General features: G+C 35.4%; 1 protein-coding gene across 2 annotated transcripts; it reads right to left on the reverse strand.

Moving 5' to 3' along the window:
- Positions 1-14,655: 14,655 nt before the first annotated feature.
- Positions 14,656-27,217, reverse strand: LOC126865650 (xanthine dehydrogenase). 2 transcript variants are annotated; one of them, XM_050618431.1, is made up of 25 exons: positions 27,063-27,217; positions 25,785-25,920; positions 24,958-25,015; positions 24,384-24,480; positions 23,206-23,441; positions 21,094-21,338; positions 20,844-20,985; positions 20,567-20,734; positions 20,391-20,467; positions 20,032-20,238; positions 19,762-19,946; positions 19,570-19,683; positions 19,356-19,479; positions 18,962-19,258; positions 18,688-18,810; positions 18,223-18,578; positions 17,937-18,111; positions 17,653-17,844; positions 17,437-17,582; positions 17,044-17,221; positions 16,683-16,811; positions 16,200-16,442; positions 15,834-16,088; positions 14,978-15,145; positions 14,656-14,858 (listed from the first exon to the last, which is right to left on the reverse strand). In XM_050618431.1, the coding sequence occupies exons 2-25, from the start codon at positions 25,890-25,892 to the stop codon at positions 14,814-14,816; spliced, it is 4,068 nt and encodes a 1,355-aa protein (XP_050474388.1). In that variant the 5' UTR covers positions 25,893-25,920; positions 27,063-27,217; the 3' UTR covers positions 14,656-14,813. The 2 variants fall into 2 exon arrangements, with proteins under 2 accessions (XP_050474388.1, XP_050474389.1); XM_050618432.1 differs by lacking the exons at positions 24,958-25,015; positions 25,785-25,920; positions 27,063-27,217 and adding an exon at positions 23,570-23,984.
- Between the last annotated feature and the right edge of the window lie 496 nt (positions 27,218-27,713).

Here is a 27,713-nt window from a genome sequence, read left to right on the forward strand (position 1 = left end):
ATATACCACATCAAGTAAAGGAGTTTGTTTCAAATTTATCAATTAGCAGAAAGTAGATTTCAATTACATACATGAACATTTCATAGCATATTAAATATGTATGCTAGATACCGAAATGATTTTTCTTCCATTGCCTGATTGTTCAGGCTTCTTCCCGTTTCCCCATTTTTAAAAGAAGCATATTGCGGTAACGTTGGTTTATATAACTTTTCGATAATTTCATAAGTTTAGTACAATGAGTCGAATGTCTCTTTTGCAAGACTCTAAATTGTATATGCAGTGTCAATAGTTTCATTTCCATTCTTTCGTTCCAAATTAGACAAATGTATCATTGTTACCGAATGGTGCCAGTACGGTTGCGAATTATAGTACAATGTTTGTACTGATGGATGTAATCGTTTTCGCAGATTAATCAGTTGCTTAACTTTTGGAAAACCACTATATCGATAAGTACAAACATTGCACAATAATTCAATACCAAGCTAAGAACCAAGCTATTACAGTCCAGTTTGGATTACGAAAAGCCACGAAGAGAATTTTGAATAATCTAAACTGGACTGCAACGTGGGACGCCGTTGGACACCGTGGGACGCCGTTGGACACCGTGAGACGCCGTTGGACACCGTGGGACGCCGCTAGACACCGTGGGACGCCGTTGGACGACGTTGGACACCGTTGGACACCGTTGGACACCGTTGGACACCGTTGGACACCGTTGGACACCGTTGGACATCGTTGGACACCGTTGGACACCGTTGGACAACGTTGGACAACGTTGGACACCGTTGGACAACGTTGGACGACGTTGGACGACGTTGGACGACGTTGGACGACGTTGGACGACGTTGGACGACGTTGGACGACGTTGGACGACGTTGGACATCGTGGGACGCCGTGGGACATCGTGGGACACCGTGGGATGCGTACGTTTCAGTCTTAATTAATCGTAAGGTAGATACCTATGTTAAGTGCATTGTGAGCTCATTCTGTACAACGACATTTATCCACCTTAGAACGAAAAAAAGAAAAATCTCGTCTCCCTTCACTCGCTTACCACACAGTACTTATTGTACTCGCGATTTATCGGTTCGCGATCACTCAGTTCTTTCAAACCGTAGCGTGACGTACTCGCTCGCGCGTATACCGCGTACGTGCGGGTCAACGTGCACTGGACAACTCTTTGGATTCGTAAGTCGCCCCAAGGACACCTCTGTCTATGTGACTGCTCGACGACTGCTCGACGTTCGCATCGGATCGCGGGAGTTGTCGTCGCGCCGGTGATGCTAGCGAATCTGTTGGGGATTCAGTCGTAGATCTGCAGTCCTGTCCGATTGGTACTTTGGTACTCGGTCAGGGATCTGCAATTTCACGTCCTCCGTAATTCTGTTCGGGCCCGCGGGAGTGGACCCCACTGTTCAGTTGAGGTCAATGCCTTCGTAATCCTGTTCAGCGGTCCCTCCCCGTGAGTGGACCCCACTGTTCAGTTGAGGCCTCTTGCCTTCGTAATCCTGTTCAGCGGTCCATCCCCGGGTTCCACATGTTCAGTTGGAGTGTGTTAAGTTGCTGGCCTATGTGCTGGATCCACGGCTGAATTACCCGTGGATCACTAGCATCGCCGGTCGGCGCCATCGACCGCGACTCGTGTAAGTTTCGAACGGCGAAACAGGAATCGAGTTACGGTCAATTCTTGGGCTTTCCGCTGAACCTCGGGGTTATCTCGTGTACGGGGGTACGTCGCGTAGGTTTGTTAGTTCTTTCGAGAGATCGCGATCTCGTTCGTTTCGGGCGCGCCGCGATTTTTTCCTTTATCATCTGATTCATCGGGCATTTTCTTGTTTTCCCATTTTTAAGGGAAACTTATTGAGATCACGTTAGAGTTTATAACTTTTCAGTATCTTCAATATCTTACAGTGTCGCAAAAATTGAACGTTAACTAGTTTAGTACAGCGTCTCGTATGTCCCTTCTGCAAGACACGAAATGGTATATACAGTGTCAGTAGATACATTTTCTTCTTTTCATTTCAAGTTAGATAAATGTGTGTTTGATACCGAATGATGCCAGTAGGGATGCGAATTATTGTACGATATTTGTACTGATCGATGTAATCGTTGTGTGGGAGATAGCTGGTGTGTTATGTATGTTGTTTTACCTTTGTAAAGATTTATGTAAGCGCTGCGTTCGAGATATGTGTTTCGCAGTTAGGCTACGAAACAACTATCTCTTTACGCAGGCCCATGATCAAGTAGAGTCAGAACTCGACATTCTTGTCAATAGGTTGAATGTCGAGACCGATGCATAATGTTAAATAACTCATGGGCGGGTCTCGTGCGTAGTCACCTCCTCGTGGTGAGACCTGGTAATTGGCATCCTTTTCCAAAAATTAATCAGTTGATTAATCTTTGGAAAACGATACCAAGCCAAGAACTACGCAACAGTCCAGTTTGGATCACCAAAAGCCTCTAAGAGAATTCTGTTCAAACTAAGTGATAGTCGAAAACTAGTATTAAAGAAGTGTGAATTTAGTCTTAGTTTGCAGAAACTATTAAAATGATAAAAGTGAATATCGTATTAAATCTTTAAAGATGCCAATTTACGATAAAAATTAAGAAATCGTTCAATTTGTTTTTGTTATAATGGAAAAACCGTCCCCTGCTATGTGAAAATATCGTTACCGTTTGATTAACAAACCGGCATCTTGTCAAGGTATATAAGGAACACGGAAGTCGCGCGCGAGCTCTTTTGTGTCTGAAATTCCGGAGAGTGAACATCGAAGAAGAATTTAAATATAAGGTAAATAAAAAAAGAATCAAATAACAACATTGCAACCAGTAATTTATAACGTCTAAACCATTAATTTACAACACTTAAGCTATTAATTTATAACATTTATGCTATTAATTTATAACATTTAAACTATTAATTTATAACATTTAAGCAATTATTTATAACATTTATGCTATTAATTTATAACATTTAAGCTATTAATTTACAACATCTAAGCCATTAATTTACAACATTTAAACTGTTATTCTATTAATTTAAGTCATTAATTTATAACATTTAAGGAATTATTTTATAACGTCAAAACTATTAATTTATAACATTTATGCTATTGATTTGTAATATTTAAGCTATTAATTTATAACATTTATGCTATTGATTTGTAACATTTAAGCTATTAATTTACAACATTTAAGCTATTAATTTACAACGTCTAGGCCATTAATTTACAACATTTAAATTGTTATTGTATACATTTATGCTATTAATTTATAACATTTAAGCTATTAATTTTTAACGTCTAGACCATTAATTTGTAACTTTTAAACTGTTATTTTATACATTTAGCCATTAATTTATAACATTTAAACCATTAATTTATATCACCTGAGCCATTAATTTATAACATTTAAGCCATTAATCTAAAACAATTACTCCATTAATTCTTAACAGTTATACCAATAATTTATAACCACATTCTGCCATTAATTCAAAGTAATTACGCTCTTAATTTATAGCAGTTGTACCGTTAATCGGTTGTAACTCTACATTCATTCATTTAAATCAATACCATCAATTCCTAGTGAGTGAATTAATGATTTATTTTGTTTCATTTTATTAACGAAATCTATCAAGTCTTTGATGTACTATTTTATTTCTATATAGCATTATTTTTTAATTTTAAATACAGTATTTAATTTCTCATTTCGCTATTTCGTATAAAACCTGTGGTAACACAGAGTGTAATCTTAAGATGTAATTTTCCATGTCTGCTCAAAACTAAGGAAACAACACTATATTCATGGAATCAAGGAAGCGAGTGCAATTTAACCGAAGGCAACCACATCTTATCTGTAGCTGGACATGAGTCAGAGGACATTTCAAATCATGTTGTTGTTTTGCCTCGGAGTATCAAGACCGTTAGATTACAAGCAATGTAAGAACAAATAAACTCCGGGCAAAACAATATCGCCGCTACAATGTCGCTTTATTATAAAATAATTTTACATCTCTGCTCCCAATGCTTAAAAACTTTATGTAAATGGGACCCGAGCGTAGTTACCTCCTCGTGGTGGGTCCCGGTAATTGGTATCGTTTCCCAAATAATAATACACCAAGTACTATTTTGAATATTAGTATTATTATTTGAGAAACGATATCAAGCTAAAAACTACTTGAACATAGTCTGGTCTAGATCATCCAAAATAGTTTTGGTGATCTAGACCGGACTAAGACACCCCCGCGGGGGCGCCGTGGGACATCGTGGGACATCGTGGGACATCGCGGGACACCGTGGGATGCGAGCGTTTTAGCCTTAATTAATCTTAAGATAGATACCTATGTTATGTGCATTGTAAGCTCATTCTGTACAAAGATACTTATCTATCTTGCAACGAAAAATAAAAATCTCGTCTCTCGTGATACCCTCGCTTACCACATTGGAAAAATTGTTCCCACGATTTATCGGTTCACGGTCGCTCAGTTCTTTCAAACCGTAGCGTGACGTACTCGCTCGCGCGTATTCCGGGTACGTGCGGGTCAACGTGCACTGGCCAACTCTTTGGATTCGTAAGTCGCCCCAAGCACACCTCTGTCTTGATGACTACTCGACGACTGCTCGTCGTTTGCCTCGAATCACGGGAGTTGTCATCGCACTGGTGATGTCTGCGATCCGCAATACTGTCCGATTGGTACTTCGGTACTCGGACAGAGACCTGCATTTCACGTCCTCCGTAATCCTGTTCAAGTGACGAACCCGCGGGGGTGGACCCCACTGTTCAGTTGGGGCCTTGCCTTCGTAATCCTGTTCAGCGGTCCCTCCCCGGGCCTTCATTTGTTCAGTTGGAGTGTGTTAAATTGCAGGCCTATTTGCTGGATCGCTAGTATCATCGGTAGGTGCCATCGACCGTGATGAGATCCAGACGACGTGACAGGAATCGGGCGAAGGTCAATGCTTGGGCTTTCCGCTGAACCTTAGGGTTATCCGGTGCACGGGGGTACGTCACGTAGGTTTGTGAGTTCTTTCGAGAGATCGTGATTTCGTTCGTTCCGGGCGCGCCGCGGTTTTTCTTTCATCGTCTGATTGTTTGGGCTCCTTTTCCGTAGTAGCCTCATATTGTTTCTTTCGTTCCAAGTTAGACAAATATGTCTTTGATACGGAATGTTGCGGATAGGGTTGCGAATTATTGTACGATGTTTGTACTGATCGATATAAGCGTTGTATGGGAGATGAATATTGCGTTGCGTGAGAGATAGATATTGCGTCGTTTTACGTTTGTGAAGATTCGTGTAACTGCTGCGTAGGAGATAGGTGTTTCGCGGTTAGGCTACGAAATAACTATCTCTTTACGCAGGCCCATGAAGTAGAGTCAGAACTCGACATTCTTGCCAGTAGGCTGAATGTCGAGACCGATGCGTAATGTTAAAAAACTCATGGGCGGGTCTCGTGCGTAGTCACCTCCTCGTGGTGAGACCTGGTAATTGGCATCCTTTTCCAAAAATTAATCAGTTGATTAATCTTTGGAAAACGATGCCAAGCTAAGAACTACGCAACAGTCCAGTTTGAATCTCCAAATGCCGCCAAAAGAATTTTGGATGATCTAGACTGGACTGCACCGTGGGACATCGTTGGACACCGTGGGACATCGTTGGACACCGTGGGACATCGTCGGTCCAGTGTGGGTCACCAAATGCCGCCAAAAGAATTTTGGATGATCTACACTGGACTGCAACGTGGGACATCGTCGGTCCAGTGTGGGTCACCAAATGCCGCCAAAAGAATTTTGGATGATCTACACTGGACTGCAACGTGGGACATCGTCGGTCCAGTGTGGGTCACCAAATGCCGCCAAAAGAATTTTGGATGATCTATACTGGACTGCAACGTGGGACATCGTCGGTCCAGTGTGGGTCACCAAATGCCGCCAAAAGAATTTTGGATGATCTAGACTGGACTGCACCGTGGGACACCGTGGGATACCGTCGGTCTAGTTTGGGTCTCCAAAAGCCACCAACAGAATTTTGGATGATCTAGACTGGACTGCAACGTGGGACATCGTTGGACAGCGTTGAACACCGTTGGACGTCGTTGGACATCGTTGGACACCGTTGGACATCGTTGGACATCGTTGGACATCGTTGGACGTCGTTGGACGTCGTTGGACATCGTTGGACACCGTTGGACATCGTTGGACATCGTTGGACATCGTTGGACGCCGTGGGACACCGTGGGACACCGTGGGATATGTCTTGGCTATGTCGAATCCATTCTGAGCCCATTCTGTACAATGATACTTATCTGACTTGGAACGAAATATAAAAATCTATTCTTTTTTTCCACTGAATCTTGCGGTTATTTTGTGCACAGGAGTGTGTCGCGCGAGTTCATTGATTCTTCTGAAAGATCCCGATGTATGAAATCATTCTCTTATTTCAAACCAATTTTTAACGAATTATCTTATTGTTTCAAATTGAGTTATAACGTCATAAACTTGCAAATTAGTAACAGGTAGATTCAAATACCTCGAAACAAGGTTTCGCGCGCGTTTGCACAGTATTCTTTAAATATATTTAGTGACGAACTTTTGAATTCTTGCAAATATTTTCCATTATTTAAAACACGCGACTGTAGTGTATTATTGGAATGTATATTTCGTATTCTAATAACGAAAATTCACAGTATATATTATAATTGCCAACAATATTATTCTTGCAAACGATTGCATTGCATTCACGTTATTCATGAGCATTTGTTTGCTATCGAAAAATATCTCACAATTTTCAACTAAATAATATTTTTCAAACTTGTTCCAATTTCTTAATAATAATCTGTAAGCGTAAAAAAATAGCAGTATTTTCTAAATAAACGTTCGATAGGAAAAAGAAGAAAATTGTCGAAACGACGTTTCTCTTCTTCCTCAAACACCCCCCCCCCCCTAAAACAACCGCCATTTCCACCACTGGACTTTACACGGTTCCTGCCTGATGTTATTCTCCCTGATGATATTCGCTGGGGTGGCGCAGCATCCATGGTACGTCCTCTGTTTCTCCGCATCGAACGGTGAGTCGCATGCATTTTTGTTCCTCCGGTCACTCAATCATGTCGTAGGATGAAAGGTCCGAATCGGCACGGGTGACCGGTTGTATTACGTAGAATTTTGTTGCGAGTATAGTGACCGCGGGTATTTCTTATACCCGTGAGTAGTAACATCCTTTTTTTAAATTTATTAGTTTAGGATAGGTTTTCTTGCACAGCGCCATTATAATAATTAGTTTAAATACATACACTTGAGAATATATTCGTGTTCTTTATAAATATGCATGTTAATATTCCGTATAAATATTTGCAAATGGCAAATATGTACACGAATATACCTGTTTAACATAAACATACTTGATTTTAAGCAATGAATTAATCGTGACAATATCAAGTCACGTTCGTTTATTTCATTTTGGTTAGAATTTAAAATATGAGTCAAAATTCATTTTTTCCCGTACAAGAATATGTGAAATTTTACGTGCAAGAAGACACTTCGTGGCAGGCAGATTTTTGAATCAAAGCAATAATTTTAAACACTGCTTCTGCACTTTCGAGTATGTGCTTTGATAAAGAGATCGCCTGAGAATATTTCTTTCATAGTAATATATTTAGAGTCAATTATTCCATATGATCGAGTCTCAGTCTTTTTCAATTAACGCTACCTTTTTTGCAATATTAAAGTTTTGTTCTGATTTATTAAATTAATAAAGTAGAGTTACTTGATTACTATTAAATTAATAAAGTAAATTTAATCAGATACAAAGTAGTAAAATATAAAATCAAAGAACGTTAGTCCGTTAATTAAAAATTGCACAAACTAATCATCTTTTTAGATCAGGATTTTCAGGTTTAACCCTTTCCGTGCCCATTGTCAGGATCTCATTCACGTGCCCAGGTGCTACTTGAATGGGAGAGAGACATTGGGCACGATGATCTAGAATTAAGTAATGTAATAATTTGTCAGCGACTGACGATGTGTTAGTGTACCGTGCACGACGTATTTTCCACGTTATGTGTGTGTGTTGCTAGGCCGTGGAATTGCGTCGCTTCCTCTTATTCGTTAAAACTTCAAATATTAAAAATATCGAGATATATATCGATTCAATTTACGTCTCGATACAATCACAATTTGTGATAATATCATCCACGCGATTAAGTGTAACCACGCTTTTAATATTGCCATAAATTACAATTATAATTCCAAGTTTACTTACATTTATTTTAACGATATCATTTCCTCAGACGTGTTTTATCACGTTTTACGCAATGGTCACTAGCCTTCGTCAGTCGATTTCAGGAAAACGGTACGTACCTTAGAGTGCGCATGCTGTGTGTTAAGCTCGGGTGTCGGAGGCGTCCCGGGACGTGCTCTCTAGTGTAGGACCTTTGCGCCCGAGCGTTTGTGTGAGAACCGTGGAGCGAGTGTGTTGGTGTGCCTGTTTTGCTATTTTTTAAATATAGCGCTAGGTAGGATAGGTAGTATACTTTCTGGTGTGTCTGTTAATTATAAGTAGGTAGGGCCGGGCAGGTTGGCACAGTCTCTGGTCGGGTAGGCGCGTTTTCGCGTGACCAACCTGTTTCTGGAAATCTAATTTGAAAAATCGACGGTGAAACTGGCACGAGTAGAGCATGCACTCGTCTCTGGTTTTGCCTATCGATTTTTCGAATTTCGCGGTCGCGGTCGCGAATGGGTCGAAACGAACGTTTATTGCTCGAGCACGCACATGCGAGTGGGCAACGATCACTGCTGTGATCGTTGGTCAGTCCATGTGCACTTCAATCAGCTACCGCGGTTTATATTTTTATTTTACCTTGGTAAGTTTTTTTTTTTGTTTGCGATTTAGAAGTCTCGAGCTTAGATGTAAGTTTCAGCGGGCATTGCGCCCGAAGAAAGAAGAGGCTATAAGCCGAAGAGGCCCGGCAAACTGCCACTCAAGAGGGCAACTACTAATGGCTCCCCATCCTCTGGGTCATCCAGAGCATGGGAAGTCATTATTGTTACTACTTTGTCACTATGCTCGCTTTCAGTATTTGTAGTCGTAGTAGTAGTAGTAGTAGTAGTAGTCTTTGCTTTTTGGCCGATGTATATATCGGTCCATCGTCCCATTGGGCAAATCGCGATGTTTCTTATTAGTGTTGCGACAAATTAATTACGGGTTGTATTAGAGTTGCGAAATAACATCGCGGCTATTAATTAGTGTGGCGAGAAAATGATTACGGTTTGAATTAGAGTTGCGATAAAATGATAATCGCGTTTGCTTTAGAGTTGCGAATTACGATATCGCGATTGTCTTTTGCAATTTTTATTATGAATTTTTATAATTTCTTATAGAACTATACGTATCAGAATTTATCTTGTTTTCTATTGTTTGAAATTACATTATAAAAATGTTAGTTTTCAATTAATTTATTAGTATTGCAAGTAGCAATACCAGAATATTTGAAGTAGCTTTTTCATATAGTAAATAGTAATTTTCATTGAATTCATTGTAAAAATTAGCGTTGCGATAATGAATGATCGCGTTTTGTTAAGTAGAGTTGCGTTCACAAACTGCCCTAACCCCCCGACTGCAATTGTCGGACACTGTTCCTGGATCACACGTTCAGCTGCAAGAGCTGTGCAATTGTGATCGTTCATCAGCAACCTCTTAAATGGTTGCACTTCGATCTCTCGCTATTAGTGTTGCGTATTGCTAAAATACGAGTGCGTAGATTTATACTTATTAGTGTTGCGTATCAAATATCGGGAATTTTCAGGCTTAATTTTTTTTTTTTTTTTTAATGGTAGATTATTGATATTGCAGATATAACGAAGCACTCATCGCGGTTTGATTTTGAAAATTTTCTGCTTCATAAATATTAGTAGTAAATTAGTGTTGCGAAACAAGAATATTCAGTTCCACTCTCGGCGTGTTGATCGGGTTTATATAGAGTGGAAGACGATTGAATTTTAGTAGCCCTTCTGGCTACTGCTTTGTTTCCTTTTCAGCGCCCCCTATTACCACGTTTATTACTGAAAATACTGCTATAAGACATGTTTCTTGGTCAGCGTTAACGTTACCATAACTACTAAAATACAAAACTTTATTACGAATGTATATTATATATAGATTTACATATATGAAACTGTGAGCGATTTCATGCACAACAAAGTATTATAATGAAATATCGTAATGTTGCTATGAAGGCTTAAAATATTTTTTAAAATTTAATTCATTGCAATTGGAATCAGCGCTGGTGATTGTTCGTTCTTAGAACCATGATTTTAACATTTTTTCGACCGCGATATTTTCAATCTTTTAACAGTAATATAGAATTTTATAAATATTCGAATTTCATATTGAATTTTTAATTCAGATTAAATTCAATTACTTAAAATTCTTGTTTTCAACGTAACCCTAGTTTCGATTAAAAAGATACAAATGATTCTCTATATTTGCAAAAATTTAATCAACAGTAATTTGATCTATAATTAACCATTATTAGTAGTTTATTTTTCATGTATAAAATGTTCTCATTTTAAAGATACCAGTTTCTTTCATATACCACATCAAGTAAAGGAGTTTGTTTCAAATTTATTCAATTAGCAGAAAGTAGATTTCAATTACATACATGAACATTTCATAGCATATTAAATATGTATGCTAGATACCGAAATGATTTTTCTTCCATTGCCTGATTGTTCAGGCTTCTTCCCGTTTCCCCATTTTTAAAAGAAGCATATTGCGGTAACGTTGGTTTATATAACTTTTCGATAATTTCATAAGTTTAGTACAATGAGTCGAATGTCTCTTTTGCAAGACTCTAAATTGTATATGCAGTGTCAATAGTTTCATTTCCATTCTTTCGTTCCAAGTTAGACAAATGTATCATTGTTACCGAATGTTGCCAGTACGGTTGCGAATTATAGTACAATGTTTGTACTGATGGATGTAATCGTTTTCGCAGATTAATCAGTTGCTTAACTTTTGGAAAACCACTACATCGATAAGTACAAACATTGCACAATAATTCAATACCAAGCTACGAACCAAGCTATTACAGTCCAGTTTGGATTACGAAAAGCGACGAAGAGAATTTTGAATAATCTAAACTGGACTGCAACGTGGGACGCCGTTGGACACCGTGGGACGCCGTTGGACACCGTGAGACGCCGTTGGACACCGTGGGACGCCGCTAGACACCGTGGGACGCCGTTGGACGACGTTGGACATCGTTGAACACCGTTGAACACCGTTGGACACCGTTGGACACCGTTGGACACCGTTGGACACCGTTGGACACCGTTGGACACCGTTGGACACCGTTGGACAACGTTGGACACCGTTGGACAACGTTGGACGCCGTGGGACATCGTTGGACGCCGTGGGACATCGTTGGACACCGTTGGACACCGTTGGACACCGTTGGACGTCGTTGGACGCCGTTGGACAACGTTGGACGCCGTTGGACAACGTTGGACAACGTTGGACATCGTTGGACGCCGTGGGACATCGTTGGACAACGTTGGACACCGTTGGACGCCGTGGGACATCGTCGGTCCAGTGTGGGTCACCAAATGCCGCGAAAAGAATTTTGGATGATCTATACTGGACTGCAACGTGGGACATCGTCGGTCCAGTGTGGGTCACCAAATGCCGCGAAAAGAATTTTGGATGATCTACACTGGGCTGCAATGTGGGACATCGTCGGTCCAGTGTGGGTCACCAAATGCCGCCAAAAGAATTTTGGATGATCTATACTGGACTGCAACGTGGGACATCGTCGGTCCAGTGTGGGTCACCAAATGCCGCGAAAAGAATTTTGGATGATCTATACTGGACTGCAACGTGGGACATCGTCGGTCCAGTGTGGGTCACCAAATGCCGCGAAAAGAATTTTGGATGATCTACACTGGGCTACAACGTGGGACATCGTCGGTCCAGTGTGGGTCACCAAATGCCGCCAAAAGAATTTTGGATGATCTATACTGGACTGCAACGTGGGACATCGTCGGTCCAGTGTGGGTCTCCAAAAGCCACCAACAGAATTTTGGATGATCTAGACTGGACTGCAACGTGGGACGCCGTTGGACACCGTGAGACGCCGTTGGACTCCGTGGGACGCCGTTGGACGACGTTAGACATCGTTGGACACCGCTGGACACCGTTGGACTCCGTTGGACACCGTTGGACGACGTTGGACGACGTTGGACGACGTTGGACACCGTTGGACACCGTTGGACACCGTTGGACAACGTTGGACAACGTTGGACAACGTGGGACGGCGTGGGCATCGTGGGACACCGTTGGACGCCGTGGGACACCGTTGGACGCCGTGGGACACCGTTGGACGCCGTGGGACACCGTGGGATGCGTACGTTTCAGTCTTAATTAATCGTAAGGCAGATACCTATGTTAAGTGCAGTGTGAGCTCATTCTGTACAACGACATTTATCCACCTTAGAACGAAAAAAAGAAAAATCTCGTCTCCCTTCACTCGCTTTCCACACAGTACTTATTGTACTCGCGATTTATCGGTTCGCGATCACTCAGTTCTTTCAAACCGTAGCGTGACGTACTCGCTCGCGCGTATACCGCGTACGTGCGGGTCAACGTGCACTGGACAACTCTTTGGATTCGTAAGTCGCCCCAAGGACACCTCTGTCTATGTGACTGCTCGACGACTGCTCGACGTTCGCATCAGATCGCGGGAGTTGTCGTCGCGCCGGTGATGCTAGCGAATCTGTTGGGGATTCAGTCGTGGATCTGCAGTCCTGTCCGATTGGTACTTTGGTACTCGGTCAGGGATCTGCAATTTCACGTCCTCCGTAATTCTGTTCGGGCCCGCGGGAGTGGACCCCACTGTTCAGTTGAGGTCAATGCCTTCGTAATCCTGTTCAGCGGTCCCTCCCCGTGAGTGGACCCCACTGTTCAGTTGAGGCCTCTTGCCTTCGTAATCCTGTTCAGCGGTCCATCCCCGGGTTCCACATGTTCAGTTGGAGTGTGTTAAGTTGCTGGCCTATGTGCTGGATCCACGGCTGAATTACCCGTGGATCACTAGCATCGCCGGTCGGCGCCATCGACCGCGACTCGTGTAAGTTTCGAACGGCGAAACAGGAATCGAGTTACGGTCAATTCTTGGGCTTTCCGCTGAACCTCGGGGTTATCTCGTGTACGGGGGTACGTCGCGTAGGTTTGTTAGTTCTTTCGAGAGATCGCGATCTCGTTCGTTACGGGCGCGCCGCGATTTTTTCCTTTATCATCTGATTCATCGGGCATTTTCTTGTTTTCCCATTTTTAAGGGAAACCTATTGAGATCACGTTAGAGTTTATAACTTTTCAGTATCTTCAATATCTTATAGTGTCGCAAAAGTAGAACGTTAAGCAGTTTAGTACAGCGACTCGTATGTCCCTTCTGCAAGACACGAAATGGTATATACAGTATCAGTAGCTACATTTTCTTCTTTTCATTCCAAGTTAGATAAATGAGTGTTTGATACCGAATGATGCCAGTAGGGATGCGAATTATTGTATGATATTTGTACTGATCGAGGTAATCTTTGTGTGGGAGATAGATTGTGTGTTATGTATGTTGTTTCACGTTTGTAAGGATTTATGTAAGCGCTGCGTTCGAGATATGTGTTTCGCAGTTAGGCTACGAAACAACTATCTCTTTACGCAGGCCCATGAAGTAGAGTCAGAACTCGACATTCTTGCCAGTAGGTTGAATGTCGAGACCGATGCGTAATGTTAAAAAACTCATGGGCGGGTCTCGTGCGTAGTCACCTCCTCGTGGTGAGACCTGGTAATTGGCATCCTTTTCCAAAAATTAATCAGTTGATTAATCTTTGGAAAACGATGCCAAGCTAAGAACTACGCAACAGTCCAGTTTGGATCTCCAAATGCCGCCAAAAGAATTTTGGATGATCTAGACTGGACTGCACCGTGGGACATCGTTGGACACCGTGGGATACCGTCGGTCCAGTTTGGGTCTCCAAAAGCCACCAACAGAATTTTGGATGATCTAGACTGGACTGCAACGTGGGAAATCGTTGGACAGCGTTGGACACCGTTGGACGTCGTTGGACATCGTTGGACACCGTTGGACATCGTTGGACACCGTTGGACATCGTTGGACGTCGTTGGACGTCGTTGGACAACGTTGGACACCGTTGGACAACGTTGGACATCGTTGGACAGCGTTGGACATCGTTGGACGCCGTGGGGCATCGTTGGACATCGTTGGACAACGTTGGACACCGTTGTACAACGTTGGACGCCGTTGTACAACGTTGGACACCGTTGTACAACGTTGGACACCGTTGTACAACGTTGGACACCGTTGTACAACGTTGGACACCGTTGTACAAAGATGGACACCGTTGTACAACGTTGGACACTGTTGGACACTGTTGGACACCGTTGGACAACGTTAGAGTGGGTCTCCGTTCGCAGCACCTCCTCGTGGTGAGACCTGTGCGATCGTATTGTTTGATATATCATTACTAATTGCATTGTTATATGCGATACAATTACGAAGTGTATAACAAATAATACGAGCTAATGGCTGCAATCGCGATTTTAGCTTTGTTTTTTACGTGCTTTTAGTAAAGTAAAAAATTGCCTAAAAAACGTAATTTCATTAATTTTATTAACATTAATAAAATTAGTACATTCTATGTGTAACAAGTCTTTTAAAACTATTACTTATTCTACATTTACAATGTAATAAAATTCAGTAACAAAATTGGTAGTATTTATTCTCTAGTTAGTCTAGTTCATCAAAATATTTCTATGGAACAATATTCCACTGACGTTGTACATCTGGTTCTGCAATCTGTAACATAAAATATATAAATATTAATTATTGTTTTTCCCGTATAAATTAAACAACTATAAGTACAAAATTCTCAATGAGTTTATATCAAATATTTTTATACAAAAAATGCAATTCACCTTTGAAGTAAGTTCATCAACACATGCTAGTCGAATACGGGCAGCAGTTGCAGGTGCATCTAATTGGAAGTAATTTTTGAGACCATATTCCTGACGAGCAGATTTAATAGCTTCTCTTATTGCGAAAAACACGGAAGATGCTAAAAATAGTGGTGGTTCTCCTACAGCCTAAAATAACAGTAATTGTTTAGAAATCTATAAGGATTAGGAACGAACAAATAATAAGAAACGAATGACACTATGAACACAAACTCACAGGAACACAGTTTGATTCTCAATACTTGTTTTGAAATTGAAACTACATTACTTTACAAGAAACCTTAACTACAAATGCGAATGCGGATATGAGCGTGTGTACCCATTATCGCGATTAAGTGAAATAATAAGTTGCAAAGTTCAGTGCCAAACGCGGCGAAGGAATTCGTTTAGTTTACGGATAACAATACTCGACTCGAATATCCAGAAATTGAATTGATCACTCTGCGAGCATAGTGGATTTGAAATTCTAAACACGCAGCGGTCCAAATCATCTTCATCGAGAATGATATTGAAGTTCAACTTGAAAAAATAATTTTCGTCGAATCCTTGATGGGCAGACAATGAAAATACCGTTAATGGAGCGCTGTTGTTGACCACAGCAGAAATTGCCGACCACGGTAGGCGACTGAAGATGAATAACAGAATAGAAAAAGAGATAAGACAAGCTAAACCTGCTAAACGGCTGGGACATTGCCAACAATTTGGGAAATTCGAAAAATGACCAATACCTTGTCATTCTTAACAGTAACAATAACAATAAAAAATGAGAAATGATAAATATAAATCAAATTCTTGGTTTCTCTTAAGAATATATTACCTTGGATGAGTAAACAGCACGAGGATTTGAGGCACCTTTCAATAAGGATACATTAAATATTTTGGGAATATCTGTAAAGCCAGGTAGCTTATATGCACCTGGACCTCTAGTAGCAAGGACTCCAGTTCTGAGAAATACCATTTCTTCTAGCGTAAGAAGACCATATCCTTGAGCAAAAGCTCCTTCAATTTGTCCTATGTCAATTGCAGGATTTATGCTTTCTCCTAAATCCATTACAATATCAGTTTGCAATACCTATATACAAATATCAATATTTAGATATTAGTAATTTATAGTTATATTGAAGTACATTTTAACATGTACAATTCCCTTTTGATATCTATAAGTATCTTGAAATATATTTACTTGATGGTCTCCAGTCAGGCAATCAATTTCTACTTCAGAACACGCAACACCATATGTAAAATAATTAAATGGGTTTCCTGTGTTAGTTTCGAATGAGTATCCTATATCAGGAGTCTTATAAAAACCAGTAGCGGAAAGGCTAATTCTTTCAAAATAAGCTGTTTTTATCCACTCTTCCCATGTTCCATTTGGGTTCTTATCTGTCACTGGTTTTAGTCGTTTCATAATTTCGTTACAAGCATACTGAAATTTTTTTACAACGTTTAAAATCATTGTTTAATTGCAAGTATATTATATTACTCGTATTGCAAAGATCGAAATTTGAGTGAGGAAAAGCAATAAAAAGCAAGTATGTATATAGATTATAAGTAATGAGTAATAGATTATCATAATATCAAAATTTTAAATAAGAGTAAAAGAATAGAAGAAATAAGCAAAAAACGTTGGAAGTAAATTGAAAGAAAACAAATCATTTTTACTTACCATAATAGCCATACCATTCAAATCTGAAGCAGCACTAGCTGCTGTAGCAGATGTATTTGGTACTTTATCGGTAGCAGTTTCCATTATATGTATTTTATCTGGTTTCAATTTCAGTGATCTGCTTGCTACCTAAATATTAAATAGAAAATGGAGAAGCTATAATATGTAGTGTGTTGAAAATAAATATCATATAATATATTATGATACACATTACTTGTAATGTCAGTAATAATATTAATAAAAATATAAATAAAATTTTTAAATATGAAATGATTAGAAACTACTAAATTTGTGAAGAGTATATAACAAATGAGAATGATAATTTAAGTGAAATCAAAATAGAAAAATAAATAAAATTTACTTGTATCATTTTTGTATGTAAACCTTGTCCCATTTCAACACCACCATGACTAATTAATACAGAACCATCTGTATAAACATGTACAAGTGCCCCTGCTTGATTTAAAAACAGTGCAGTGAAAGAAATACCAAATTTGGTTGGAACTATTGCCAATCCCTTTTTCTTGTACCTATTTTCTCTATTGGAATAGTATTTATTAGAGTCAATACTTTGTATCATTGAAACTTCAAAGTACAATCATGATTGTACAATAAATAAAACTATAGCATTTTTTAAGAAAGTTATAGAATATAAAAAAGAAAAGAATAATGGAAATAAATTAAATGAGAAATATAAAATAAAAATGAAACATAGAAAAAGTATTTTACTAAAACAGTATTTAGAAATACATACCTGTTATACTTTTGGACTTGTACAAGCCGTTCATTGTAATTTGAAGATAAAAGACACTCTTCCCAGCAACGTTGCAATGTACAATTAATAAGCTTTTGATTATAATGAGTGGTATCTCCTTCCTTGTATAAATTTAACTCTGCAACCTGTTAAGATTATTTATTTAGTGATTTAAAATTGTATGCTTTTATATATAGTATTAAATTGTGATCATACCTCAGCAGGGTCTTTAGTTAAATATTCTGCAATATGTCTGATCATTGTTTCGGCTAAAAACATTCCTTGTGGACCTCCAAAACCACGGAACGCTGTATTTGACGGTATATTAGTTTTACACATAAAACCATACACATCAGCTGCTGGTATTTTATACGAATTTTCAAAATGGAACATAGCACGTTCTACAATCTAACAAATAGATATATATATATATATATGAATACAATCTAACATTTTATAAACAAAATATTCTGGAACTATTAATATACATATTAACATACTGACGAAGAAAGATCGCGGGAGTAACCCGCGTTGTTGTAAATATAAACTTGCGCTCCTTTAATCGCACCATTATCGTCAAATCCAACTTTATATTTTAATAAAAACGGATGTCTTCCACCAGTTATCATAATATCTTCGTCTCTATCAAACATACAGCGTACTGGTTTTCTTAATCTGTAAAGGTAAATTATCATAATGCAAATCCTTCTGTTAATCCAATTTAAAGATAACTTCGTTTTGCCACATTTTGTGTTTTATTACTTTATTGCGTGCAAATATAATTACTTGTATGCAGCAAAAACAACTGGTAAAGCAAGTATCGCAGGGCGAGACTCTTTTCCTCCAAAACCACCACCTAATCTTTTCACTTTAACCACAACCTTATTAGCTTGAATATTTAAAACTTCTGAAATGTATTTCTGAATCTCTGAAGGATGTTGTGTTGAACAATATACTTCTAATTCGTCTTCTTCCTTGGGAATTACCAAAGTTGCGTTTGTCTCGAGGTAAAAATGCTCTTGCCCTCCTATTCGAACTTCCCCTTCGAGAATATGCTTCGATTCGGCGAAAGCCTTTTCTACATCTCCCTTTTTTATACGTTTTGGTGTTTGCTCGAAAAAGGAACGATGTTTAATAGCGTCCTACAATTATTTAAGATTACTTCTTTAAAACATCAAAACTTATTCTTTAAGATAAAAAATTAATTCAAAATTTAAAGTTATATATTCTGGCTATGTACTTTTATTATACCTCTATAGAAATGATCACTGGTTGTAAATCCTCATACTCGACTTCAACCATTCTGGCAGCCTTTTGTGCAATAGCTTGATTAACAGCTATGACTGCTCCAATTACTTGACCGTGACTTGTCACCTTAAGGAACATATTCACTTTTCACTTATTCTGAGATTAATTGTAATTCAATTATATTAAATCATATGTTATGTAAAACTCTTTCTATATAAATATATCTTCTCTGAATAAAAGATTGACTTTTTTTTCTAAACATTCCAAAAATTCTTACTTTGTCCGAAATAAACACTTGTTCATCCTGAACTATAGGACCATAAAATCGTTGCTTTTCGGGTAAATCTTTCCCACTATAAAAGGCAACTACTCCTTCTAACAACAATGCTTTAGTTGCATCGATTTTCAAAATTTTTGCATGAGCTCTGGTAGATAAAACTACAGCTAAATAAAGCTCGTCAGAGAATTTTGGCATATCATCGCAATATATCGCTTCTCCTGTTGCTTGTTTAAATGCACTGGCATGAACAACTGTTCTCCCAACGAAATCATTTACCTCCTGATCCTTTGGAACCTATCACAAAATACACAAAATATTAATATACAAAATTATATACTTTCAAGAAAAATTGTATAAAACAGTGTGTCAAATTAGACTAAGTAACAGGTACCACTTGATAATATTGTGAACTCCTTGGTTCTTTAGTATGGAATCCTTCTGCAGCACTTTCAATTTCTTTTGGCAAACATACTTGGAGCTTTTTAGCTATGTGTAAAAATCCTTTAAAGAATAGGCTGTAAAAGTCAAAAGTGTTATATACAAATAACGTCTCTTTCAAGGACTTGAAGAAAAAATTATTGAAGTATAAATATATATATGTATACCTTAAAGTTAAAGATTTACGATACTTGACCATTCCACCTGGAACACTATCTGGTAAAACTAGTTCGTTTAATAATGAATCGTAAACAGTTTCTAGAAGATCTGTGTTCCATTTTCTAAAACAATTCTACATTAATATTTTCTTTATAAGAGATATGGTTAAAAAATAAATATTGCATAATTTTATAAAATACCTTCCAACCATAATGTCGCAAGTGTTTCTAGCTAAAACTGTTGTTGGAGCCATTCCACCAAAAGCCAGATGTGCTTGACTAACAATGTCACTTTCTGGTTCAAAGAATATATTTAATGCCATATTAACGATAGCAATGTCATCATCTCGCCTTCTTGCTTGTTTATAGGCAACAAAATATTGATTCTATGAAATAGGAAAATATAGTACTGTAAACTATTTATTAATAAATAGTATAATATTGTTTTGTTATCTTCAAAATTTTATGTACTTTTTCAGAAAACGGTATTTGAATTGAAAGTAAGATCTCTTCTGGTGAAACAACATTTTGTCTATAGCCCTTAAAAAAAGTATGATCCATTGGAATAAGCCTAACTCCATTCTTCATACTCGAAACATTCAGTTTTATTCCAGCTGCCATAAAAATTGGATTTAGATCTGATATGGGACTTCCTGTCATTATATTTCCACCAACAGCCTATAGAAAAATAAAAAAGCTTCTTAGCTCAAAAGTTACATTTCACAGCAAAAAATTTATAGATCATTTCGAAGAATAAAAATATTATAGTAGATCAATAGATAGACTAATAGGATGTATATATAAAAATTATAATAGACCAAATTACTTACAGCAACATTTCTGATTTGTTTCCCAGCAAACCAATGAAGCATATTAATTATTTCAGTAAAAATTCTTGTTTGGTATTCTGTAGTAATAATAAAACATAATCTATAATATATCCACAAAGTTATTACTCTAAATATCTTACAGTACAAAATTTAAAATATAATATAGGAGCATCTACCAGGTTTTATGGCAATTTGGTTTCGTAAGGCTTTCTCCATCTCAACAAGTGTGACACTAGCACCTACATTCAGTAATTTTGGATATTCTTCTATAACATGCATTTCTTTAATTAAAGTAGGCTGTATAAGAACTGGATAGGATAAGTACTTGAATTTAACTTCAACCCCTGAAAGTATGTACAATTAGTTTAGTATTCTCACTCAGCTTATTTTTCCAACTATATTAAAAAGATATACAAATTTAAATAATCTTTTAAATAAGTAAGTAAATTTTACCTATCTCTGTGTTTCCTACAACAATTTTTGCATTTGGATATTGATTTTTTAATTGCAATAACTCAGTAAGAGTTTTTGGTCTGTACCATGTGACATCTTTTCCTTTTATTATTAAGTATTCCTCATCTAGGTGCTTAGAAATCTAGAAAAAGTTTATTTAATTTATTGAAACGAAAAAGAGATATTAGTCATACATTGGATGTCCAAACTGATTAATTTAAAAGATATTAATATTGAATAAATAATTTACGTGTAACTTGGGTGGAAATATAATTTCTTGAGAAGGATCGTACAGACAGAATTCTTTCGTATCAAAAACTTCTGTAGGTTCTGCTATTGGTATCTTTTTACAACAATTTTCTCCCATAGGACATTCTCCATTTGTTAAAGATTTTTCATTACTTTTTGACATTAATTGCATTGTTTCCCATTCTTCTGTAAAGGTTCTATAAGCCTCTATGATAGGGCGATACCCAGTACATCTGCATAAATTTCCTACAAACACACTGTCAATTAAAAATGATAAAATAATAATGATATGAATAATAAAGCAAAAAATTTAAATAAATCAGTAAAATACATATAATAATTTTATGTACAGAAATATGAAATAAATCTGAGAATCTTCTTTAAAATTACAATTAGTCCTTTGCACTCGGAGCTATTTAGGACGTTACCTACCAATTTGGCGCTACTTTGTCACAAAAATGTGAACCTAGGAATCGTCATATTATATACATAGTATAGCTTTGGCACCAAGTAATGTATTGTAATGATATTTGATTTATATGAATTTTTAGATATTGAGGGACATATCTTTTGCAAAAAAGTAAAAATTGAAACTTCTAATTGTAAATTACGAAATCATAAAACTAATATTTATATTATTACTATTTATATTTATTATACAATATTTATATTTATATATTGCTATGTTAGAAAGCTGATATTAAATGATCATCAACGTGAGACGATTATATAAAATAAACAAGACATAGTCCATCCACAAAATTTTCCAGGCGCTATCTTTCTTCTTCAGAATATTGTTCACTTCTGTAAGTACCATTTAAATAAAAGAACATGTTGTCTGCAACAATTATTTTTCATGTTCATTAATTTCTTCTTTCAAAAGTATATAAATTCAATTACTATTATATACAACTTGACGCGGTTTATTTTACCTAGTTCTTGCCAATTTTATTTTTCCTTCTACGAAATTTTTTTTCAACTTCAGTCACGAATTCTTCGAGTCTTCGATCGTTCAACACACTGCAGATAATAAATTTAACAGCTCTGCAAAATAACAGCACAATATTAAGGAAAAATTAAATGATAAATTAATTTCGTAAAAAGACAAGTGGCAATATAGAAGACTGTATAAAAGTTAATCAATAAGAAGTATTTTCTCTGGAAAAGGAAAAAAAGAAACAACATGTTATTGTTACTGATGATATACACACGAATTGAACAAAAAAGTAAAGCATTAAAATATTCGAAAAAGATTTAATATCAGCAGCTTTCTAACTATTACCAAATATAACAATTAAATCAGAGGATGTCACAGATCTTGTCTGTTAATTATCCATTCTTAAAATCATTCTTAAGTTCTCTCAAATGCTCAGATTTTATACATACAATTAGAAAACACATAACAGAATATCAAGAAAGCAAGAGAAAAGAAAAGAAAAGAAAAGAAAAGAAAAGAAAAGAAAAGAAAAGAAAAGAAAAGAAAAGAAAAGAAAAGAAAAAGAAGTGTAGTTTTGAATCATAATATAAGTAATATAACTAATTTTTATTTAACTGTCCAACAACATACGAGATGTATTAATAAAATTTCAAGAATAACGTTAATAAAGTAGCAAAACTGTAAACATGTAGTATCTCTCTATTGGTTTGATTTGTCTCGCTATAACTTCTTTTTATTCTCACGAATAAAAGGAGTTATAAATAGAACACATATTCGATTAATTGAGGCACACTCGTGAGATGAATTAAGGACAAAATAAATCGATGGCAAGTTTGTCGATGGTATTTACTTGAATCAAACAAAGTCCAATTTTAACTTTGTCTTTGACACCAAATTTCAAGACTGGGGATTATTGGATACAAATTGCTTGTGATATTTTAATGTTATGAGATTTAAATTACCTATAACTTGCCGATAACATTATAAGCCAAAGGATTGAGATAGATATCGAAATACGAATACCAATGGTATTATAAAATGCGTGTATACAATTTCGAAGGGACTATTTTGAAGGCAATATTCCTATAAACATTCTACTTCATTTATCTTATTTTCGAAACTTGAAATTACTACATTTCGTATGCAGCAACGTTGCATAAATGATCATAATTTTACCTTGAAAGGCAATTTCAAGATCCTTCATGGTTGGTTTAGGAGTGTTTCGTAGCAATGCGTACATAGACATCACAATCCCAGGTGTGCAAAAACCGCATTGTGACCCGTGTGCTTTTGCTATGCGCTCTTGAACCGGATGAAGTTTCGTTTTAACACTTCCAATACCTTCGACAGTGGTAACCGCTAGACCATGCATAGCACAAACTGGAGTCAAGCACGCGTTTACTGCTAAATGTCTGTTTGTTAAATATTAAGCGGTCAAGGAAAAAATTATCCCTCGGTTTTATTTATGTATATATCATTATATACAACTTTTTAATTTTGAAGAAGTTTCTTTTTTCATTCGAATATTTATTCATGATACCAGAATACTTTGGCACGTTGATTTTTGTATTAAGAAATACTTAAGTCTCGAATGGATATAAAAATATGATTTTGGAATTGGAAATTTAACAGCAGCAGTATGCGCATCATTACTTTCAATGATCTATCATCATCCAGTTACTTATTATTTGCGATTCTATTCTGGAAAATAGGTCATCCCATAAGTAAGTGTCTTATATTACTTTACTGGATAAATTATGTATTATGTTGTGTGTATTATGCTTCGCTGATGTGTTTATAGAAGTTTCGCCTTTTGTTTCTTGAGAGTTTAAGACTATTTTCTCGACTGTCTCATTCCAGCAGTACCCTCTGGAAAATTAAGGCAATTAGGTCGGTATTCTTCTACTTTAAGTTATAAAATGAGCATCGGAGATTACCATTTGCGGCATTGTATGCTATACGAATTTTAAAAAAAGCAATACATTTAATGTACTATAGTACAATGAACATGTCCTATATATGAGAAAATGTCAAAGATACTTCACTGATTCTTTTCACTGGTTAAAAATTCAACAATAGTGAGCAAATAAAATTAGCACTGAATGAGTTGCTTAATACAAAAATTGAAGAACTTGTTGAAAATGCAATTAAGATTAGTTAGTTGAAAAATGGAAAAGAATCATAGAAAGCCACGGTCAGTACATCAATGATTAAAGATAAATGTGAATATTAATTTTCTTTTAGTTTTAGTTAATAGTTCTTTAGTGTTAGAAAAAAAAACGATATTATTTATGCGATGATCTAATATATGTATATTTTGAAGAAAATGATTTCAAAGATATTGTAAAGGATACGTGATAATTTCTGTTGCACGGTCCAATTTTGATATCATTACAGTGCATGCTCCACAACCACCTTCTGCACAACCCAGTTTCGTGCCGGTTAAGTTTACTAAATTATTTGAGTTAAGAATTTTCTTTTAAAAGTATTTTTATTTATGTCTCAACATTTCTAATACTTTTATAAATGTTTTTCATCTTTCTACTTCTACTTCTCACCGTATTTTATATATTTAGTATTCGACATTATCGTTCGGCTATTTTTACTATCTTTTAGCAACATTTTTGTCAATTTTTAATATCTTATATTTATTTTAAAACTTCATAGTGTCAAACATTTTTAGTCAAGAAATATTTAATCTTGTATTGGATAAAATACAAATTTCTATCAGCTATTCTGCGTCTAAAGCAACATTAAAAACAATATAATATTGCCAAAAGAAGAAAATAAATTTCTGTCTTTATTAAAATTTATTACCCGATATATTTTATATACAAACTAATTTATTTCAAGTTTATTTTTAATGAACTCTAATTCCAATTTCTGCATTATTTCGCCAATATCATCTTTCAGATACAGAAAGGATACATTTATTTCTCAAATACCATAGTAAAGTCCATTGTGGATCGACATTGTCATCTACCACCTATAATATCAATATTTATAATGTAAAATGAAAAATCGCGCGCACGCGCGTAGAAATTATATTTCTTTAAAACTTCGTCAAATATTGCTGTGATTAAAAAAAAAGTACAATGAAAAATGTCACGATCAAAAACATTACACAGCTATAAATGTTACATATAAAGTAATCAAGAGATAGTGGTCTTTATAAATATATTTTTTTATATATTTATATATATTTTTCACAATACATATTTTATTACATATTACATATTTATTTTAAAGATTGAATACAAAGAAATAGAATTTAATTTTCAGCTATATAAAAAAGTTATATATATATAATTAATTAATTATATCATAAATAATTAATAGCATCACATAAAAATTATACTCATCAAATTCAATATGTATATATACTATATACCAGAATTCTGAGTCAGCAGAAAATTGTTCATTTCATTTTAAGTAAACAATTTTAGAAGTGAACTTGAAATAAATACATAGATAGAATATACATAAACAAGTAGAATAAAAAGAATAGAATAGGTTTTAGAGTACATAGAAATACATTCTTAGCAGTTTATTTAAGTGTAACATTCATCAAGGAGCTTTTTAATTTTAATATTAATAATTTAGTTGAAGGAAAATATATATTCTTAAAATAAGATATATTGTATAAGAATATACCATATAAGATTATATCATATAAGAATGTACTCTAAATATAGTTGTCACATTTCTCTCACATGCATACTTATTAAGATGCTATATATAAAATATGTATATACCTCCTTGCCATTCACATAAAACACCAAAGTATGTGAAACTCTATCATGTCCTACATTATTTGATGTGACAAGTACAGATTGAGCAATGGTTTTCTCATCCTGAACCATTTTTGCTTATTATAAATCTCAATGAAACCTGTGAAAGAAATTCTCAAAATTATTTATTCACTAGTATAATATAGTAATATTATTATATACCTCTATAACTATGCTTGACGATAAAAAAATCAAGTATTCTTATTTTCTTGTTTTTCCAGAATATGAAAATGTACACAAATTTCTATATATGTTCAATATAATCTGACTCCATCTTATTATTATTGGGCCATATGTATTATTGTTGTTGAGAGATGATAAAATAATATACTTTGTACATTTCATTATCAGAAAGAGATATAAAAATGTCTTTTATAAGAAATTTATCTTTTGACAACATATATCTTGTACTTTTTTGTAATATTTGTTATCAAAAAATATATTTCTCTTTACACAAAAAATTATCAGATATTGATTTCCAAAATTTTTTTTTATCAAATACATTTATTTCAAATACATACATCTACAATAATATTTATACTATTATTTTTAACGCATAATACTTTTGCAATACATGTTGCTTAAGGAAATTATGATAAGATTGACCTACATGCCTCCCATGGACCTCCAATAGACCTCCAATAGAAAATAATAAAAAGAAAAACACTTAAGTAAAACTTGAAGTTTATGATAGAGGAATTCATGTAAAATGAGACATTTATAAAAGAATTTATATTATCTTAAATCAATCTATATACACTTATTAAAGTATATTTATTAAAACAATATACAATTAGTAATAACAAAATAATAATGATATCTAGATATAATAGAAAAAAACTTAAATTACAATATCAAATTGTTTCCTTAAGCTCTTCAAATGACAACATTCTAGACGTAATATTAAGGTAAATTTTACATTTAATTCTTTGTTATTTGAACGATAATTTTATCACCTGTTGCATTCACGTTATAAAAAAGAAACTGACATTTGTGGCAAAATTAAATTTTTCATCAAAATCGTCAAAATTGTATTTACTATTTTGTATAGTTTAACATATTAAAAGTTCACAGCACGATACATACAGCAAATATGCATTCAAAGGAAGGCACTATTATTAAATTATTTTAGAAAGTAGTATTGCTGAGATACTATAGTTAAATTATTTTATAAAATAGAAATAAATTAAAAATGATTATATGTGTACATGTACGTAATGATTATAAATATAGAAAAGTTACCTTTTTTTTGAATTAAAACTTTTAGCTTGTTGAGGAACTCGTACAGAACTGCTCAAACAACAGTGAACGACTGGCCAGTAGGTTATCATCGAGTAAGATATGTCTTGCGTATGTGTGGGTTGCGTTTTATTAGAAAGTCACAATACACGAATAAAGCAATTTGTCCCTACCACATCTTATCCCTCAGCAAACCGCTTCTCTCTTAGGATTGACATTATTGTGTATACATTCCTTTACATTCTTTTGCAATTACAAATTGAACTACAGTTAATCAAGTATGAGAAAAATGCTTCTTAAATTAATTAAACTTTTTTTTCTACACTAATATAATATAGTACAGGATTAAGCACAATAAAATGTTTGCATTATGATATTGATGAAAAGTTTATACAAATATTTATATAAAAGTCTATATAAGTATTTTATATAAGCGAAGTAGGAGATTCTTTGATGATTATTTGAATCATTGTATGTGTTCGATTTGAAAAAACGATTACACAATTTTTTTAAGAATTTCAGAAGAATTCTGATCTTTGTGGAGATATACAATTTATATAGTATAACACGATAATTCTAGAAGATTGGTAATATGATAACAATATTACCACAATATTACAATGGTATTAATTATACATGTATTGTATATGTATT

Source organism: Bombus huntii, chromosome 5 (genome assembly GCF_024542735.1).
Source record: "Bombus huntii isolate Logan2020A chromosome 5, iyBomHunt1.1, whole genome shotgun sequence".
In the NCBI taxonomy this organism is placed as follows: domain Eukaryota; kingdom Metazoa; phylum Arthropoda; class Insecta; order Hymenoptera; family Apidae; genus Bombus; species Bombus huntii.